Source organism: Carettochelys insculpta, chromosome 2 (assembly GCF_033958435.1).
Source record: "Carettochelys insculpta isolate YL-2023 chromosome 2, ASM3395843v1, whole genome shotgun sequence".
In the NCBI taxonomy this organism is placed as follows: domain Eukaryota; kingdom Metazoa; phylum Chordata; order Testudines; family Carettochelyidae; genus Carettochelys; species Carettochelys insculpta.
In genome coordinates this window covers 6,618,337-6,638,349 of record NC_134138.1, presented here as the reverse complement: position 1 = coordinate 6,638,349, position 20,013 = coordinate 6,618,337, and the positions used below count along the sequence as shown (strand labels likewise).

Genomic DNA, 20,013 nt, shown 5'->3' with positions numbered 1-20,013 from the left:
GTGTTGCACAAACACCCCCACCCCCCCTTGCATGTACACCCCCCAGCACTGCCTGAGAGAGAATTGAGCAGGGCTGCCCCCTGCCCCAGAAGCGTCCCTCCTTTCCTGTACATTCTCCGTCCCTGCCCAGGGAGATGACTGGGACCATCCCTGCCTGTGATGGGCTTCAGGGGTCCCCAAGCACTGCCCCCCAACCGCAGGCAGGAGTGACTCACTCAGCAGGTGGAACAGGAAGTTTGAGGCGACAGAGGCCCAGCTCAGCATGGAGGTGTCAGTACAGCAGGCAGAGACAGTCATTCCACCCCCTCCTGGGGAGAGGGGTCCAAGAGGTGCCCCCATTTGGGGTGTAGCTTCCTCCTCAGCCAGGCTGGCTGTCTTCCAACTCTCTCTGCTCCCTGCTTCCAAGTGCTGCCTCCAGTTCAAACCCAGCTCGGCTCCTCCCTGCTCTGTGTTCAGGACAGAGGTATTACCTGCCAGCTTAGGTTACAGCCCCAGGGGTCATCCTTAGCTGCTGGGAGCTGCTCTGCCTGTCTCTCACACACACATCCAGCCTGACTCTCTCATACGCATTCCCCAACTCCATCACGCTGCCCCAATGTGTTTATGGCCTAAGACTGACCGGAGGTGGCCGAGGGGTACAGGCAGGGAGTAGGAGCCAAAGCGGTTGGTGCGGCCGGCCCAGCTGTTGTCAGCGTAAGGCTCCTGCTGTTTGGTCCCTTCTGGCAGTTGGAAGGTGTTAGTCCGGAGTCTGGTCTCGGATGGCCCCCTTTGCAGCTCGATGCCGTGTCCTTTACTGCTGTGGTGCCAGGACCTGCTAACCGAGCCAGGCTGAGCTTCCTGAGATCAGGGACAGGCAGGGGCCTTGGGCGTGGAGGTGCTGCTCAACAGCTGGCTGCACCCCAGGCTCTGCTCTGTTCCCTCTCTGCAGGATCCCCCTCCTTGCCCCAAGATGCTGCTCCTGGGTCACCGGGCTCTTCTCCTTCCAACCCTCTTCTCCCTCCTCTTCACCCCCGCCTCTGGATTTTTTGGCTGGCTGAGGCAGGGACCGGCTCCAGAAAAGGACCCTGTCCCCCCGACACCAGCGCCCGACGAGAGGAGACTCCCTAATGCTCCTTTTGAGATGACGACCGGGGATGAGCAATTCCTGGCTGAAGCCAGGCACCTGGATCTGTCTCCACTGGACTCATGCCACCATAAGGTGTCACTGTATCTCTTTGCTCTAGGGGGCTGAACATGCTGGGCTGTACAGACAGGGAGGAGGGAGTGTGTCCTGCCTCCAGGCGGGGCCGCACGGCACCGGAAGATGAGTTACGGTCTCATGCACTTGTCAAGGGCTGCGAGGGAGGGGGAGGCACCAGCTGTTGCTTGTTGAGCCCTAACGCTCTCCATCCCCTCTGCATGGTGGCTGGCAGGTTATCGCCCAGATCCACTCCTCCTGTACAGACCTGACCGAAGAGGAGCTGGCCAAGCTGGGGGTGTCGCTGTTTAATTGCCAAGCGAGTGTGGAGGGGCGCAAGACCTACCCCTGCACTGCTGACATGGTAAGAGAGCGAGGGGTGGCCCTTCCAGGGCTGCAGGCTGCTGCGATTCCCGTCATGTAGGTGCAGGAGGTGTCGTCAGAGTTGCCACCAGCGTGGTGCTCTGCTCTCTCCAATGGTGGTATCACTCGGCTGTGTGCGTGTGTTCCCTCTGTGTGCTGCCCCAGCTCTGCAGATAGCCGACACAGCAGACCCGAAGAGAACCCCCAATGACCACAGAGTCTAGTAAGGTGCAAAGGCACGTTGGCCAGGTTTATTGCCGTATTGGATACAGTAGTAGTTCCCTGTAGATTTCTTAGACTAAGTCAGGGCATACTACAAATATGCACCCACAGTCAATGGACTTGGCTCAGTCAGTGGCGGGACTTTCCACTGCCCCCTCGGGCGGACCCAGACCACATCCCAGGAGTACATTCTTATACACAGGTTCAAACAATTTACACATCACTCCTGACGTACTGAGGTACAACCCTTCTACGTAATCAGGTGCCGCCTCTCACCTTGTACATGATGGTTTGAACAAAACAACTCTATCCATCATATTACCCTTCTGCCCCTGTCATTGGGATGGGTCGGCCTGTTCCTCCTTATCTGTGGAATGTTCCAGGGTCGGGTGTTCTAGTACCATGTTCCTATTTCAATATGCTAGGTAGATATGTTTATGCAACATCAACCCTCTTTTTGCCAACTTCTGTGAGCAATGCATTCCTTTAGCTCACAGCTGCACTTTGCTTTCTGTTAGCGAAGTTTTGACCATTGCTTTGGTTCAGGCCTAAGGCCTCATACTAGGCCTGTACTTACTACAGGAGGGAAGGGAGCCATGGAGCAGAGGCTCCTGGGTCAGGGAAATGATCTTGTGCTGTTAGTTTGCATGAGCTGGGTGGTCTGCAGACGGTCATCAGCCATCCCTGGTCTTAGCTACATTTCCAGCCCTATGGAATGCGCTGTCAGCACTAGAATGTGCTGCCCAGAGAGGTGGTGGATTCTCCATCCCTAGAGGTTTTTAAGTCCTGGCTTGACAAGGTCCGGACTGGGATGATTTAGGCAGGGGGCTGGATTCGAGGACCTCCTGAGGTCGCTTCCAGCCCTGGGATTCTATGATGCATGGGGATGAAAGCAGGAGGCCTCCATATCTGACCGCTGATCTCTCTCCCCAGCCATCGTTCTCTCCCACAAACATCACAAAATGCTAGAACTGGAAGGGACCTGAAGAGGGCATCACGTCCAGTCCCCTGCCCTTGACCAAGCACCATCTAGATCATCCCTGTTAGATATTTATCCAATGTGGTGTTAAATATCTCCAGTGATGGAAATTCCACAGCCACCCTTGGTGATTTATTCCCAGCTCCCCCACCCTCAACTCCCTCCAGTTTCACAATCTTTCAGTTCCCCGGTGCTCAGGACCGAGCACAGTATCCCATCTGCATCCATGCCAGGGCTGCATCCGTCTACTGGGGACGAGCAGCTCTGGTGTAGCACCCTTCAGCCACTGGGTTCTATATGTCCCACGAAGATGGGTCACTGCAACTCTGTGTTAAAGAGGGGAAACTGAGGCATGCTGGAACGTGGCTCGCTTACATGCGGCGTTGGTATTGAAGCCAGAAATAGACCATAGTATCAGTAAGCCTCTTCCACACCTACATCTGGGAGCATAGGCCATTGATGGCCAGGGTGATGGGTTCCAGTTCTGACCAGGTGTATCCCATCTGTTGAGTGTCTGCCTCAAGAATAAACCATGAATCTCCTGGTTCTCTTGCTGCCTGTGGGCTGGCTTTTATCCACCCTTGAGAACTGACCTTGGTAGGGAATTGAATCTCTCACAGTCCTGCTTTCCCTGCGCGAACATAGGTCTGTCTTCCCAGTGAGGCTAATTCATGCAGCTTGTTTCCGTCGCTGCAGAAGCAATCACTTTGTGGTGACGCTGGAGAGCATTGCTGTATCATGACTTCCCTCTTATAGTTTTAGGTGAAAACGAGAAGGGACCCACCTGTCATCTAGTCTGGCCTCCTTTGTGGCACAGCACCTAAACGTCACCCCAGCCCCATAGCGAGGCCAGTAGCTTGTGTGTGACTAAGGCATCTCTTCCCCAAAGTCAGCTGGTCAGGGGCGGAAAACACCAGGAGCTGGACGATCCGCCGCACCCCTTAGCAGCTTGTTCCTGCTGGTTGATCACCCTCACCGTTAAAAATGGGTCGTCTTTCTAAATGGATTTCATCTGGCTTCCCCTCCCAGCCCTCTGTTCTCGGCCTGCCTTTCTCTGCTGGATTATAGAAGCCTTCCGCCCCTGTGAAGTTACTGGTACACCATGAGCAGGTCACCTCTTGCTTTCTCTTCTACACAGATCAAGGGTATTGGGTGGGGGGCCTCACCCGTGGCTTTACTGACCCCAATCCTGCCTGGCTGTCTTTCCTGCCAGAGCCTTGCAGAATGCACTGCCAACATGGACCCGGACACCTGGAACGCCTACCACATTGTCAGCAACCGGGCCCGGGCTGTCTGTTACTCCACCCGCCAGATACAGTTCAAGCGCCGGACGGAGCACATGGTCAACACCCTGGTCTCCGCTGCTGTGAGCCAGCTGGAGGCCATGAGGCTTCTGAAGGTGGGTGACAGCTGGCTGGGCGGGTGACTCCAAAGAGGCCTGAGCAAAGGATGGAGCTGCCATTCCTTGATGGAGAAGGGGAGGTTACCCATCGCAGCCTGCAAGGCTCTGCCATTTGAAGCGTAGCATGTAGGGACTGGTAGAGCCTTTCTCGGCCCTCAGGATGCATGTCTGCAGCCTGTCCACTGCACCCTGTCCTCCAGCTGATGGGCTCCGTCTCGTCAACAGGACGGCCAGGAGGAACTGAAAGTGCTGACCGCAGAGTCCCTGAACGAGGTGGTGACCAGCCAGCAGGAGCTGCTGCTCCAGCAGGAGAAGCTGCAGGACAGCCAGGAGCAGGTGGAGTTCTCCATCCACAGCAACCTGGAGCAGCTGGCTCAGGAGAAGGCCTTGATCACCAGCGGGCAGCAGCAGGTGGCTCAGCTCATTGAGGGCATCACTAAGAGGATGGGTGAGGAGTGGGAGACACGGCCTGGAGCATCCAGCGTAGGGGGTGCAATCAGCTCTCAGGGTGGAGGGTGAGGCTTGACTTTGCAGCTTGCTAAATGGGAGGGGATTCCCAGCCCAGCAAAGGCTCTGATGGGAAGGAGCTTCATGAGCCTGGAAAAAGGAGAGTGGCTCTAGGGGAAAGGGTACATGGGAGAGCAAGGGAGGGGCATCGAGGGAGAAGCTGGTGAGGCGGTTGTGAGAGGACTGGGGATGGGCAAAGGGACTCCCGTGAGTGTGATCACGGCGGTACGCAGGAGCAAAAAACAGCCTCGGGATGATCAAATTCAGGAGCCGTTGACCTGGAGTGTCCAGCGCTCCTAGGGGGAGGATGGTGTCCATTAGCTTCAAGGCTGGGCCCACAGCACCAGCTGTGGTTGAAACAGGCTCCTCTGCTCCAGAGAAGGAATTGCCTCCTTTGTTCCCAGCTGAAGTGACCCACCCACTCAGTCTTGGCTCCACCCCTTCCCTGAGCTGGCCAGGAAGCTACAGCCAAGGGCCAGGAGCCAGGAACAGACCCAACGTCTGAGGCCTTGAAGTCCACAGCTCAGGTGGGAAGTCCAGTTGCTGGACCTTGTGATGGCTCCATCAACGTGGCTGTAAAAGGAAGATGAGCAGAGACGTCCCCCAGGCCTGGGACAGAACACCACTGTCCGGCAGTCAGAGCCTTCAGCAGTTGGTGCGGCTGCCGCCTCTACCAGCTGATGTCCCCTTCCCTTGGCTGGTGTAGCAATCTCGTATGGGCCAGAAGGAGGCACTTATGTCTGAGAGAAGACCAAGGCACAGAAGTTATCTTCTCTTTGGCATCTATCACCCAGGCCAAGAGGCTTTTACCACTGGCGGGTGACTAGATTGCAAATCCTTAAAACACTTAACATGGGGAACAGCTTCTCAGGAGCCAAGTTCAGCCCCTATGTCCCTCCCCTCCCACAGAGAACATGAGCAGCCACCTAGATGACCAGGACCTGGACCTGCAACAAGGACACCAAGCCATCCTCGCTGATCTCACCCAGATGCAAAGGCGCACCCAGGAGGTCTACTCCAAAATAGGTACTGGGGCTGCTGCTGGCTGGGCAGCTTGCAGGGCTGTTGGAATACATGGGGCCAAAGGGCAAAGGTGTTAACGGGGCCCTGTGTTAAACAGGATTTGAGGTTTGGTGGGCAGACACAGCCCGCTTGGTCCCACCACAAACCCATTGTTACACTTCCTTTAAACCGAGATAGGAAAAAGAAGGGAAAACGGGTAGAGCTGCAAATGTTTGACCTGTAAGTCACCTAGCCACGCTTTCCTTTTACAAACCCTGCGCCGGCTACTGGGGGGAGAGCTTTTAGCAAGAAACCACCTGGAGGTTGGGTCTTGGATAACAATCTCTTCTGGGAAGAAGAGGTTGGCTGGGCTGGAGATGGTGGTGCTTTTGCTGGTGGTCTGAAGCCATTTCCTAAAAACCAAAGCAAGAGCAGCGTCCCCCAGGGTGGGAGAAAACTCAGCATCTGTCTCTGGTGTTGAATTGTTAGCCAGTAAGCCTGAAGCTTACCCAGTGTGCTTACTGAGGACCAGCCTTACTGCTGAACATCCCTTCTCCCCCGTCTGCCTCTCACACAGCCCTCCATGGTCCAGTTTCCTCCAGCGTGTCTGCCTCCACCCAGGATGGTCTATGCCCTCTCGGTGGCTCTCCCTGCACTGCTGCCCCAGCAGGGGTCTGACCCCGGCTCTGACTCCTCTGCCCTATCTCTGCAGAGACCAGCCTGGCGCTGTTCCTGGCCTATCAGAACCAGACCACCCTGTACTATGACGTGCTGATGGACAAGCTGTGCAGGATGAACCAGAGCCTGGGGCTGGTGCTCTACGCTGTGGATCGCATGCAGAGCAGCGTGGAGGGCCGGCTCCTGCACATCCAGAGGTTCATTGGCTGGGCAGGTGACTTGGGGGTAGGGGTAACGTGCCCGTCAGGGCTGCTAGGAGCTGAGCAGCCCCAGCCCTCCCGTGCTCCATGGCTGTGGGCTGGAGCTTGTGGGCAGGGAACTGCCCAGCGCTGCTTGCAGCCCTGCTGCAGTGAGCTCTACGTCCAAGCTTCGAGTGCCAGGCAAAGCACTGCTCCTGCGGCCTTGGTGGGAGGCGACGGGTGTTACCGAGCAGCAGCTCTGGACTTGGAAGGGCATCTGACCTCCCCCAGCCCAGCTGGATGGATGTGACTGGTGGATATGGCAGCAAAGGCCCCTTCTCCTCCCTGTGGCTTGGAGCCCTAGGCTTGGTTTCCCGCTCTCCTCCCCAGCGGGGGCTGCACAAGATGGAGCTTCCAGGCCCTCGCCTGCTGTGCAGGGAGAGAGGGCCTTGGATAAGGGTGTTACCAAGGTATCTTGGGGGAAGGGTGGGTGAGGCTTTTGAGGGAGCAGCCTTACCTCTCCAATCTCCTGGCCTGACCCTGGTGTGGGAGGGTCACAGCCAGGCGAGGATGTGACAGGAGTTGGCCCCAGACGCTGGCAGGAGTCGTAACGGACTGAGCCAGCTGCTGCGTGGGCAGGCCCTGCAGCAGAGACGCCACCTACCCTTGTTAATTACCTGCATGGTGACCCTCCCCCTGAAACTGGGCAAGGCTGGGGACGTAGCATCCCTCGCACCTGTCTTGGGGGAGCACTGAGAGGAGGTGGCCCTGCCGGTGGGAGGTTGTGCTGGTCTCCTTCCAGTTCACAGGAGTCTGGAGCGCAGAGCTGCCCCGAGATGACGTACCTGCTCCCTTGTCTCCCCATCTCTGCCTCGCAGGGATCAGTCTCAGCGCCACCTACACCTGTGTGCTTCACACCAGCTACTTCCTGCTCCTGGCTCTGCTCATGAGCTTCCTGCAGACCCCAGGCCTCCCCCGCGCCATGCTCCTGCTGCTGGTCATCACCAACGCGCTCTCCGAGCTCAACCACGCCGTCTCCCTGGGCTTCAAGTCGCTTACCATTCTCCTGGCACTCATTATGGCTGGTGAGCACAGCCAGCTCCCCCTCCCCACCTGGGCTGGCTTCTGTATGGCCGAAATCACTACCAACCTGGCACAGGCCACCCACCCCACGCAGCCTCCGCTGGGAGGGCCCTCTGGAGGGGGTCGCTAGTGGGGGACACTACTGTGGCGTGCAGGGGGGAGTGTGTCCCACTACTCTCCATAAACAGGCTGGAGTCACCAGGTTCTCTGAGCTGGGCCTTGGACCACTCCTGCAGCTGCCAGTGTTCTTCAGTTTGACTCCCACTGAACTTTCAAGCTTGCATAGTCCGGCCAACCTGCTGGCTTGGGTTACGTTTGCCATCTCTTACCCACCTCCCACCGCCCGGTGTAACTCCCACAGCCCCTGCAGGTTAGGGCAGAGCCCTCCTGTTCTGGAAACAGAGCCACAGTGCACCAGAATTAGCCCACCGGTGCCTTGACACCCTCTCCCTCCCCGCCACCCCCCGGCAGCTGTGCACAGATGTCTCCCTGCCGTGCCGTACTGAATCTATGGGGCCGTCCCTCGGCTCCTCTCCTATCCTAGCTGTGCACTGCTCTGAACTTGACCCTGGATCCAGCTTTGCTCCTGTGTTTGTAGGTAACTGGCTGCTGGTGAGCGTGTGCCACTGTGCTCAGAGTGGTAGGGGCCGGAAGCTGCCTCTGGCGTTCTCAGCAACTCCCCAGAGGGCAGCGGGGGCCCGCGGCCCTGAAGCAGAGCTCAAGAACAACCCCCGCAGGTGTATCGCCTCCACCCCTGACAGGTGAGGAAGCAGATGGGATACCGGCAGATGGGGGCTGTTACCCGCACAAAGTTCTGTCACTCACATGTTCTAGGGATGCCCCTCCTTACCCATTTGTAGGGCTCAGGCTAGTAGGCATCCTTCAGTCTGCATAGACTATGGATCGCACCCTTTAAAGTTTCAATTGAGGACTTAATTTACAGCGTCTACTGTGACTATAAAGACCCACATGAGAGTCACAGTCCTTGCTGCATCTCTTGCAGATGTGGTGGGTGTCTGGCAAGTCCTTATTGTGCTTTCTGTGCGCTCGCTTCTCCTCTGCTAGCTGTCTGATCCTCATCTCACCCTTCTGAAGGCCCTTGTGTAACCCCTGCCTCCATCTGCTGCGGTCGTCTGCTAGTTCTTCCCAACCGTCCAGCTTGATGTCTACCTCTCTGAGGTCTCTCTTGCAGACATCTTGGTAATGCAACTGGGGGTGTCCGGGAGGTCTTTTGCCAGAGGCTAGCTCACCATACAGGATGTCTTTTGGAATCCTTCCATCATTCATCCTGTGGACGTGGCCAAGCCAGCGGAGTCGACGCTGCCTGAGGAGGGTGTGCATGGTTGGGATTCCAGCTTGCTCGAGGACGGCGGTATTGGTCACTCTGTCCTTCCATGATATTCCAAGGATGCGCCTGAGGCAGTGCCAGTGGAAGACATTCAGCCTCTTTTGCTGGCGGGCATACAGGGTCCAAGTCTCGCTGCCATAAAGGAGGGTGCTGAGGACGCAGGCTCTGTAGACTTGCATTTTGGTGTGAGTGTACAGCTTGTGGTTATTCCACACTCTCTTGCTGAGTCTGGACAGAGTTGTGGCCGCTTTTCCGATCCTCCTATTTCGCTCAGTGTCCAACGACAGGGTGTCAGTGATGGTGGACCTGAGGTAAACGAAGTTGTGGATGACCTCTAACGTATAGTTGTCAGTGCTGATTGATGGGGATTCAGGGCTCAGGCATAACCTGACATTCTGTGGGTTTGTGGGCTCACTTACCATGGAAAGTGTCTTACCCAGTCATACCCTACTGAACCTCTGTTTACTAACACTCCTAAAAACCCCAAGCAATACCCACCACTCCAATAAGACAGATGAACTTGTCACGATGGCCAGTCAGGATCATGTCTACCTGGGGGACTCATCTCTGCACAGTGTCATTGCACAGGGCTGAGGTCTGGCAGCTCTGATCTTGGAGCTGGGGCCTGGAGTGGGGAACTTCCTCTTGGGCCCCAGTTTGTGTAGTGAAACTTGAGTCCTGCTTGACTAGCCCTTCACCAGCCCGAAGGGGGAGCTGTGTTAGTCTGTAGTTTCACAAATAACAAGCAGTCTCGTAGCATTATAAGCTGAAGAGGATCTTACCCATGAAAGCTCAGGACCTAATAAATATATTAGTTTTTAGGGCACAATCATAGAACACTAGACGTGGAAGGGACCTCAAGAGGTCATCAAATCCAGTCCCCTGTCCTCATGGCAGGACCAAGCACCATCTAGACCAGCCCTGTTAGATGTGTATCTAACCTGTTCTTAAGTATTTTCAATGATGGAGATTCTACAGCCTCCCTAGGCAATTTATTCCAGTGTTTGACCACCCTGACAGTTAGGAACTTTTTCCTAATGTCCAACCTAAAACCCCCTTGCTAGAATTTAAGCCCATTGCTCCTTGTCCTATTCTCAGAGGCCAAGGAGAGTTTTTCCTCCCTCCTCCTTGTAACACGCTTTTTAGGTACTTGAAAGCTGCTACCATGTCCTCTCAGCCGGCTGTTTCCCCACTAAACAAACCCAGTTCTTTTTAATCGTCTCTCGTAGGTCAGATTCTTCTAAACCTTTAAGCAATTTAGTTGCTCTTCTCTGGACTCTCTCTCCAATTTCTCCCCATCTTTCTGAAATCTGGAGCCCAGAATGGACACACTACTCCAACTGAGGCCTGATGAGCGGAAGAATGACTTCTCGTGTCTTGCTCGCAACAGGCCTGTTAATACATCCTGGAATCGTGTTTGCTTGTTTTGCAACAGTGTTGACTCACATGTAGATTGTGATCCGCTATGACCCCTAGATCCCTTTTTACGATGCTGCTTCCTAGGCGGGCATGTCCCGTTTTGTACATGTGTATCAGATTGTTCCTCCCTAAGTGGAGCGCTTTGTGTTTGTCCTTATTGAATTTCACCCAGTTTAGCTCAGACCATTTCTCCAGTTGGTCCAGGTGATGACTTTAAATTTTCATCCCATCCTTCAGAGCCCCTGCCCGCCTCCCAGCTTGGTCTCATTGGCACACTTGATAAGTGCGCTCTCTGGGCCATCATGTAAATTGTTGATGAAGATATTGACTAGAACTGTAAATTGTACTAGTCAATCCTAAAGGGCAGTTACTTGGTGGCAGAGCTGAGACAGGAAGCCAGGAGTTCCCTGCTGTGGGGAGCATCCAGGCTTGTAAGGTGCCCAAATGAGCAGCGTTAGGCAGGCTGCTGTTCATGTTAGTCCTACGTTAGTCTGTGGGACTGAGCCGCAGTGCCCCAGCGTCTCCAGCCCTGCCGGCTAATCGGGCTGGCAGAGGCTTGCTGCTGTCCGGTCTCTGGGGACCACAGAGGCTGCCATGGGAGCCGGCTGCAGGAGATCTGGCCCTACGCAGCAGTGAGCCAGCAGAAAGGAGGGAAGGTGAGGGCGGAAGGGATGCACTGGTGCCAAGTAGCCTGTGGGATACAGCAGAGCTCACCCTGCGAGAGCCCTTGTGCAGGGGGCTTCCCATCTGGACGTAAGGTGAGCCGAGGCTGCGCCCAAGCTTGGCTGCATGAAGCATGTTACAGCAGCACTCACTGGGTGCCCTGGGTCCCTCTCCCCAGGCAGCTCAGGTGCCGGTGTAGAACACAGGTGTGGTTTGGGGCCTGGTTACCTGGGGACATCCTGTCTTCCCATGTGTGACCAGGTCAGCAGGGGGAGGTCTCCTGTAGCTTCTTCTCCGGGGCCTGGCACTTTCTCCTCCAGCCTGCACCCCCTGGCCCAGCAGGGTCTGTCTGCCCCCAAGGTGCAAGGTCCCCTCTGAGCGTCCACCACGGCCAGAAGGGGATGAAGACCGGGCACGAGTCTGAGGCACGTCCTGCCTCAGTGGCTCTCATGCCATGTGCTGTCCCCCAGTGCACGCACGCCCTGGGACACCTTTCCTGGCACTCACCGACTGATGCAGGTAGACGAAGATAAGGTGGGCAAGAGGCCCTCGTGCGGAGGGGCCGTGCTCCCATGGCCAGGACCACCCCCCTTGCATCATGCTCGGAAGGCTGGGCCTGGGGTGAAAGTCCAGCTGGGCTGGACCTTTGTGACCTGGCTTCCTTCCCCCGGCAGGGAGGGCGAAATTGGCCTCTTGCGGGAGGAGCTGAACAAGCTGGAGGAGCTGAGCTCCCTGCAGGGTGAGTGAGCTGGGAGGTGACTATGGAGGGGGTCCGAGCAGCCTGGCACCGGCAGACGGCATTGCTGCCTGATGGGGAGCTGCAGCCACGCCCCCTCCACCTTTGGGGGCCCTGTGTCTGAGGAGAGCGGAGCCCTGTCTCTGCCTGCCTGGGAGCTGGGGCGAATCGAACCACGTGTTCGGAGCATTAGTGTTCACCTGCCCTGTCGAGTCAACACTGCATCCTTGCAGGAGACTCCTCCCCTAGCTCCCTGGAGAGCGTGGACAGCCCCCCCCCACCACCAGGGCCTGCACGTGGCTTCCAGGGGGAACCGGGGGGGGGATAGGGACCTGGTTCCCTGAAATAATAAATGCCAGTTTCTTCCCTAGCATGTTTTCTCCATAGATTTCAAAGCACTTTACCACCCCTCAATGTAACTGTCCTTGCACCTGTGTGGCAGGGAGGCATTTATCCCCTTTGTCCGGTTGGGAAACTGAGGCACGAGAGGTTGAGACTTGCGGAAAGGAGACCCTGGCAGCGCTGGGGGCTGAAGGCCAGCCTTCCCTGTCTTGGTCTGGTGCCATAAGCACTGGTCTCTCCTTCCCCTCCCTGCCTCAGGCAGCTGGGCGGCTGCAAGCTCCCTGAATGGGCCTTCTCTCTGCTGCCCAAATCACGTAAGCTGGGCAGCACCTGGAAGCTGCAGCACCTCCAGCTGAGTGGGGTGGGGATGCACCATGGGCTGCTCCAGAGCCCTGTGCATGTGAGAGGCAGAGCCGCTAGAGCTGGGGGTGGCTGGAGTCCTGCAGGCAGAGCTGGGGTCGGGGGGCTCCTGGGGCTCCAACGGTGAGTGGCCCAGCCTGTCCTGGGTGCAGGAGCCAGGTGGTACAGGGAACTGCTCAGGGTCCCCATCGTATCGGCTGCGCTAGCCATTAATGTGTTGCAGACAACTCTTGCCTGGGGAGTGCCTCGCTGACGAGGGAGCCCTTTCAGGATGGGGCTGGGCCACTGCCCCCCGCAGGCTGGAAGGCACAGCAGGGGTCCGCTGCTCCGCCAGCTCCCTCCGTCCCCGTCAGGAGCCTGTGCCGCGTCAGCCTGAGCCGCACCACCAGGCACAAGGTGTTGGAGAGGCGGGTGAGTGGTTGGTGGGGCTGGGGCTGTCCCACCACGTGGAGGGGCAAGGCTGGACATGCTCTGCCTAGGGCGTGGGGAGGATGCAGGGTGAAGCAGGGCAGAATGTGTGTTTGATCAGAGCCACTTTCTGTGCCATCAGCGGAGATCCAGGGTTTCTGTCCTCTGGTGGTTGGTTTAATGGGGGGCTGCCACCCAGCTGGTTCTGCATCCTTGACCGATGCCGTGAGGTCCCCCCGAGTGTTCTGGGGTGGCTTGGCACCAGCTGTTGTGGGCATGGGGGAACGGGGAGCATTAAAAGGCACATTCTTGTGCTGGGGGTCAAGCTCATTGTCGACAGAAACAAAGGTGCCGACTTCAGCCGAGTTGGGCATCTGACCAAGAGTGCTGAGTGTGGCTCTGGCCTGGGGGCCCAGCACTGACCAGCACCTGCAGGCCTCCTCCCAGCTGGGTTTGCAGTCACTGGGCGGGAAGAGACGATCTGCTGCCCTGTAGCCTGACCCCCTGTGAAAGTGGCCACCCTGGGAACTCCTCTAGATCTCACGCCCACTGGGATGTTCTGCAGTAACTGACTCGCCCTTCAGCTCCTGAGTGGCTCTTGGAGAAATGGAGATGGATTGAAGTGGGTTGTTAACAGTGTGAGAGAGGGCCTGGTGCAAGGGGGCTGGCCCAGATATCAGGGAGGATTTCCAGAGCCCAGGAGTGGGGGCTGGTCAGTGCACCGAGTCTAACCTAGTTGTGGCCAGAAACCCTTCTAGATCCTCCGCCCTAGGCTGTGTTTCCCACATGATTTGCTTCTGTGCATGGCTCCGGCTCTGAGTAAATGCCCAACGCGAGGCTGAAGCGCTACACAGGGTGGATTTGAAGGAGGTTACAGGTTCCTGAGCTGGTAGGAGAGGTGGGAGCAAGGTGGGTTGTCTGGGTTCTCCTGCATGCAGGGTCAGAGGCAGGGAATCCATTGCACTGATTGCTTCCTGCCTTGTGACTGCTAACACGCTGGGATGGGGAGGGAGTGCTGGGGTTGTCAGACAGCCAGTTCTGCCGCAACTGACCGCTAAGCTGGGGAGAGGTAGATATGGTACAGGGCAGGGAGGGAGTTCAGGGAGACCTAGACACATTGGAGGATGGGGCCAAAAGAAATCAGACGCGGTTCAACAAGAAGTGCAGAATCCTGCCCTTGGGATGGAAGAATCCCAACCCCTGCTATGGGCTGGGGACCCACCGGCTAAGCAGCAGTGCAGCAGAAAAGGACCTGGGGATTATGTGGATGAGAAGCTGCATCTGAGTTGTCAGTGCGCCCTTGTAGCCAAGAAGGCCAATGGCATATTGGGGTGCATTAGTGGGAGCAGATTGAGGGAGGTGATTATTCCCATATATTTGGGACTGGTGAGGCCACATCTGGGGTGCCTTTTGGACACCCCACTATGGAGACGAGCTGGACAAATCAGAGTCCAGCAGAGGGCCACAAAAATGAGTGGGTGGCTGGAGCACGTGACTTGAGAAGAAGCTGAGAGATGTGGGTTTAGTCTACAGAAGAGATGACTGAGGGGGGGTTTGATAGCAGCCTTCCACTTCCTGAAGAGGGGCTCTATGGAGGATGGAGAAAGGCTGTTCTCAGAGGTGCCGGATGGCAGAACAAGGAGCAATGGTCTGAAGTTAGAGGGGGAGGTGTAGGGGATTGTGTGTGTGGGGGACGGGGGGAACCTTTCCACAGGAGGGAGGTGAAGCACTGGAATGTGTTACCTCAAGAGGTGGTGGAATCTCCATCCCTAGAGGTCAAGTCCCAGCTTGGCAAAACCCTGGCTGGGACAATCTCATTGGGGTTGACTCAGCTTTCGGGGGGAGGGAGGAGGCTCAATGACCTCCTGAGGTCTCTGCCAACCCTGTGATTCAATGTGGGGACAGTAAGGGTCTGCCACATCCTGCTCCTGCCTCTGCTGGGGATGTCAAGGGGGAAGCTGCAGGGGAACCCTCCAGAACCCCCCGTTGTCAGGTCTGTGATGGATCAGACCTGCAACCACCTTCAAATCCACCCTGCGTAGTGCTTCAGCCTCGTGTTGGGCACACAGTCAGAGCCGGAGCCCCAGGCGTGCTTTCTCTGCAGGGACCTCGGGTGGGGCCTGCAGCTGACTTTGGTCCTCTTGCTGCTGGGAGCTTTGTCTTGCTCCTCACCAGTGTCACACGTGCCTCCCTCTCTCGCCAACAGGCCACGCTGGAGAGGCGCCACCTGGGACCCCTGTTCGAGCCCTTCTCTGACTTCAGGTCCTTTAACCCAGACCAGTCCCTGGTTAGTGACATGTGAGTATGGAGTGGTGTTCCCTACCCGGAACAGGCCGTGCAGGGTTCCATCTGCCCAAAGCTTCACTGATCCCCGCTGGTTGGGTTCCTGGCTTGCCGCTGGGCTGGGTTACCCTTCTGGTTGCCAGCCCTGCCTCTACGACAATGGGTGACTCATGGGAAGGGTGGCCTGACCCACTGGAGGGCGGGGCGGGGCGGGGGTGGGATGCTTCAGCTGTCCCACGGCTGCTGGTTTGCTTTCCAGGTGGCACAAGCTGGGCCACTTCTGGCAGGGACTAAATGCCCCATTATCTGCCCTCATCATGAGGCGGTTGGCTCCTGCTGCCTGGATTTTGCTACATGGCCCCTGGCTTCAGTGACAGGGACCAACCAATGGGGGAGTACAAGGATGCAACGAGCACACTTGGGTCAGTAGGATGGGCCCTGGTCTCTGCGCGCCACCTGCCTCGTTGGCAAGTTGGCTGTCGTAGTTGCTGCGAAGGAGAGTTTTGAGGGGAGCCGACGAGGTGGACGTTCGCCCCCAGGGCGAGGGGCGGCGTGGGAGGCAGCACAGAGCTGGAGGTGTAGCGAGAGGGCGACTCAGGCGGAGGTTAGCTTTGTGATGCTGAATGGGATGCAAGGCAGGGTGGGATGGGCACAAAGGGGAAGACCAGCAGCTTATGTTCCACACTGCGAGGAAGACTGAGCCTGGCAGCATGCCCTCACCCCATCCTCTGTACTCACGGCCATGGGAACAGAGTGCTCTGGGGCCAGGGCATTCCTGCCCCGTGGGGAGTGTGGGCGGGGGGAGCAACCCCTGCTGCCTGGGGTCCTGGCCATAGGTTGGCTGCCCCGCACTGCCCTATGGACGGGACAGCCCTGTCTAGCTGTGATGGAGGGGAAAGGCCAGGTCTCCAGCCAGCCTGAATGTGAGGCCCTAGCGAGAGGGGGGGGAGTGGAAGATGCCCCCCCCCCAGCTTACAGGCTCGAGTGAAGGGCAGGCTGTGGAGGTTGTCCATAGGGCTCTGGGTGGGCATGGCTGGGGGAGATTAAGAGCTCTGGATAAGCAATACTGAGCTGGAGTTGCTGGCTGGCCATTCATCTGATTGGCTGTTAGGAAATACTTTCCACCTGTGTGAGGGGAGTGAAGCTCTGGAACAAGCTGCCAAGGGAGGTTGTGGAATCCCTGTCGCTGGAGGCTTTCAGGGACAGGTTGGACAGAGCCCATTCAGGGATAGTCTGCTTGCTTGGGTCTCCCTGGTACAGGGGACTAGATATGGTGGCTGCTTGCTTACCTCCCAGCCCTACGTTTGTATGAGTGGTCCAGGAAGGGATGCTGGAGATAGGGAGATCATGACCTGGACAGAGGTGGGCAAGTCTGAGAGTCACTAGCAAAGAAATGGGAACTAAATGTGTTTGCAGATGAGATTTCCCCCAGCTGAGGTGTGAAGAGGACCGAGGACTTATCAGGAGAGGTTGAGGGATTTGGGGTTATCTACTCTACAGAAGAGAAGCATGGGGGTTGCGGGGGGACTTGATAGCAGCCTTCAACAACTTGATGGGGATTACCTAGAGGTGAAGAGAGGCTGTTTTCAGTGGTGACAGATAACAGAATGAGGAACAATGGTCCTAAGTTGCAGTGGGAGAGGTCTAGGTTGGATATTAGGAAAAACTATTCCACCAGGAGGTGGTGAAGCGCTGGAATACGTTACCTAGGGAGGTGGTGGAATCTCCAGCCCTGAGGGTTTTAAATCGTGGTTTGGCAAAGGGGGTGATTGAGTTGGGGTTGGCCCTGCTTTGAGCAGGGGGTTGGACTTGACCTCCTGAGGTCCCTTCCAACCCTGTGATTCTAGGACTGAACCCTGTGGAGCCCCACAAAAAGTTAGAGCAGGATCCTCTGAAAGATACACTGAAGGAACGATTGGCGGTAGGAGGTGATGGAAGGGCAGGATTTCAACACGAGGATGGCGGTGAAGGTGGCTTCTGGATCAGGGAGACTGGAGTGCTGGTTCTGAGCTGTCTCTTTCCATGGTATATAAGGGATGGAAGCTGGATGGGAGGGGATCTGGGGTGGAATTGGAAGCACAGAACCCCAGACACCTGTACAAGACAATGCATTGGGTGAGCTTCAAAGTGAAAGGCGGATGCGGCAGTAGTTTGAGAGGCAAATGAGACTCTCTTTGAAAGGGAGGTGCCAGTGTGTGTTTGTATTGAGGGGAGGGAGCCAGTGGGGGCAGAGGCTAAGAGGAAGAGTGTGTGAGGGACTTCAGGAGCTGAGTGGGGTCATTTGAGGAGAGCGGAAATGGGACACCATGTCTGACTGGAGGGGAGAATGAATGTGTGACGGAGGAAGTCAGCCTGAGTGCGGGATTTCCACGGGCCAGGGCTGGAGCAGAGGTGAATATCAAGGATGAGCCAGGCCTGAGAGTTGGTGGGGCAGACGTCAGCCTAGGAGGGAGTGGGGGAGGAGTAGGGGGAAGCCTGGATAGAAAGGGAGGGGCAGGTTGAAGGCAGATAGGTCATCAACACAGAGGGGCTTGGAGGCGCAAGACAGACCATGGGCTGAGATATGAAGGAGGAGGCTACTGGCTGGTGTTGAAAGAGACCTGGTGATGGCGACTCTGCCACTGAGAGAGCAGGACATGGTGAGAGGCTAAGATGACTAGGGGGAAGGATTAGAAAGACTGGGATGCCTCAGCTGGGAAGAGAGATGACTAAGGGGGATATAATAGAGATCTGTAAAGTCCTGACAGGTGTGGAGAAAGTGACTGGGGAAGTGTTATGTAAATGGGTAAACAAGAACTAGGGGTCATCCAATGAAATGAGTAGGCCTCGGGGTAGGGTTTAACACAAACTCCAGGAGGTAGTTCTTCATACAGCACCTGTGGAACTCCTTGCCACAGGGTGTTGTAAAAGCCAGAAGTGTAACTGGGTGCAAAAGAATGAGACATTCCTAGAGAAGTCTGTTAGTGGCTACTAGCCAGGATGGGCAGGGCTGCAATCCCATGGTGTGACCGCCAGATGCTCGGACTGGGCAGGGGGTGGCTCACTTGAAAATTGTCCTGTCCTGTTCACTCCCTCCAGGGCACCTGGTGTTGGCCACAGTGAGAAGGGCAGTAACTGGGCTAGGTGGACCTTGGTGCATGGCTGTTCTTGAGATCTTAAAGGAGCAGCCCTTGGGCAAGTGAGAGAGTTGAGGCAGGCTGCAAGCGGGAAGATGATGGTGGGTGGGGGGGTGTCAGGAAGGGTGCGGTTAGGACAGTGTCACCCTGGCGCAGAGGATGTGTGGGGGAAGAGTGGGGGAGAGTCAGATACAGGGGAGCAGGAAGCATTAATTGCTGGGTAGCTGGCTTGGCCTACGCTGGTTGTCCGCCTGTTGGAACCACTAACAAACCCAGCCTGCTGCCCAAGACCCCCATAGCCTGGGGTACCCCACTGCTTGCCTGAGCTGACCCCACACTTGATCCACAGGGCTCTTGGCCTGTTGGTAAGACCAGCTGTGTCTTCACCCATTCAGGTCCTCCTCTTCGCTGTCTCCACGACTCCTGTGCCAGGGCACTACCAAGGCCGGGCAGCCGTGCAGGAAAAAGGCCGTTCCGGGACAGGAGTTCTGCCACGTCCACGCTGCTGGACAAGTGTCCTGTGCCAGCTGAGCCCTGGGACTCTCCATCTCATCTATGCAGCTGCTAGCTTAGTCTGGACCTTGGGTGCTTGGCCAGGGACCTGTGGGCAGCTGGGGCACCTGCCCCACATCTCGGCTCCGCCATTCTGGGGTGTCGTTTTAAACTCTGCCTTTGGTTTTTAATGTGTTTGAATGGAGGGGACTACGGCTGCCATGGCCCACCAGCCTCTCCCTGGCAGCTTTTCTAGGGACCCGATGGGCTTTGTCGAGGAAAGCCCTATTTTAAATGGATCAACCTGCTCCTATGTCTGTTCCAGCCTGTTTCAAACATTTCCACCCTGGCTGACTGGGGATCCTATGAAAACTGCAGGAGACAAGGAGCTTCCATGTTCCCAATGACTCAGGTGCCAGATGACTGTGTACAAGCCACGGTGGCTCTTCTAGTGGCTGCAGCTGCCCAGCTCCACCCATGCCAGTTTGAGACACTCCTCAGGCCTTAGCTGAGCAGGGAGAACAGTCTTGTGCCCTCCACGGCTGGGACAAACTGGCCGGTAAAGCTGCCTGGGGTAAAAAGTTGTCATGGTGGCAGCTGGGCCCTGACATTTTAGCTGGGAATCTGCTCTTTGCACATTGGTTTAATAAACAACGTTGCTTTACTGCTGGGATTCCTGTGTCTGCCTCCAAAGAAATGGGAAAGCTGTGGGCCAGGGCTCCAGCCTCTGGCTAAATGGCCATAGGGTTGTCCTAAGTTCAAGGCAATCAATGGACCCATGGGCAAAGGTGCTGATGCGTGTAATAGTTTAAATGGACAGTCAGAGGCACAAGGTTTGGTTGACAGCTACCTCAGCCTGCTTAGCACCTTGGTAAGAGCACTGGGAACCATCCTTGTCACTCTTTGTAAGGATCCAGCTGGGAAGAGTTCAAGTGTTGGAAATGTAAAGTATTGTCACTTGTTTTAACACCATCCCTTGTTCCCTCTCCTAACAGCTCAGGCCAAGTTCTTAGGACACACAACCCCATGCTCCCTTGGGCAGCCTGAGATGGCACAGAGGAGCCTAACAGCTGTTCTTTGGGGTAGAGAAATTCTTGCTGCTGCTGTTAATCCATTTTCACTACCTCGAAGCCAACCTGAGCCCACGCCACACCTGAGGAAAGCTGCACTGGTCAAATGCAGCTTCTCTTGCTGGAGCTAACTGCTCTTTGCAGCCTTGATGCTGGAAAGGCTCCAGTAGTGATCCCAAGACCT

The 20,013-nt window shown here is 56.6% G+C and overlaps 1 protein-coding gene across 3 annotated transcripts; it reads left to right on the top strand.

Annotated features, from left to right (window-relative positions):
• The first annotated feature begins 775 nt into the window (after positions 1 to 775).
• Positions 776 to 19,414, top strand: LOC142008396 (protein brambleberry-like). 3 transcript variants are annotated; one of them, XM_074985584.1, is made up of 12 exons: positions 776 to 1,198; positions 1,413 to 1,541; positions 3,955 to 4,140; positions 4,369 to 4,591; positions 5,560 to 5,676; positions 6,365 to 6,544; positions 7,388 to 7,594; positions 8,191 to 8,353; positions 11,697 to 11,761; positions 12,684 to 12,871; positions 15,075 to 15,155; positions 18,663 to 19,414. In XM_074985584.1, exons 1-12 carry the CDS (start codon positions 950 to 952, stop codon positions 18,948 to 18,950), a joined length of 2,076 nt encoding a protein of 691 aa, XP_074841685.1. In that variant the 5' UTR covers positions 776 to 949; the 3' UTR covers positions 18,951 to 19,414. The 3 variants fall into 3 exon arrangements, with proteins under 3 accessions (XP_074841685.1, XP_074841686.1, XP_074841687.1); XM_074985585.1 differs by having other exon boundaries at positions 15,075 to 15,166; positions 18,663 to 18,919; XM_074985586.1 differs by lacking the exon at positions 18,663 to 19,414 and adding an exon at positions 16,999 to 17,072.
• The last annotated feature ends 599 nt before the right edge of the window (positions 19,415 to 20,013 follow it).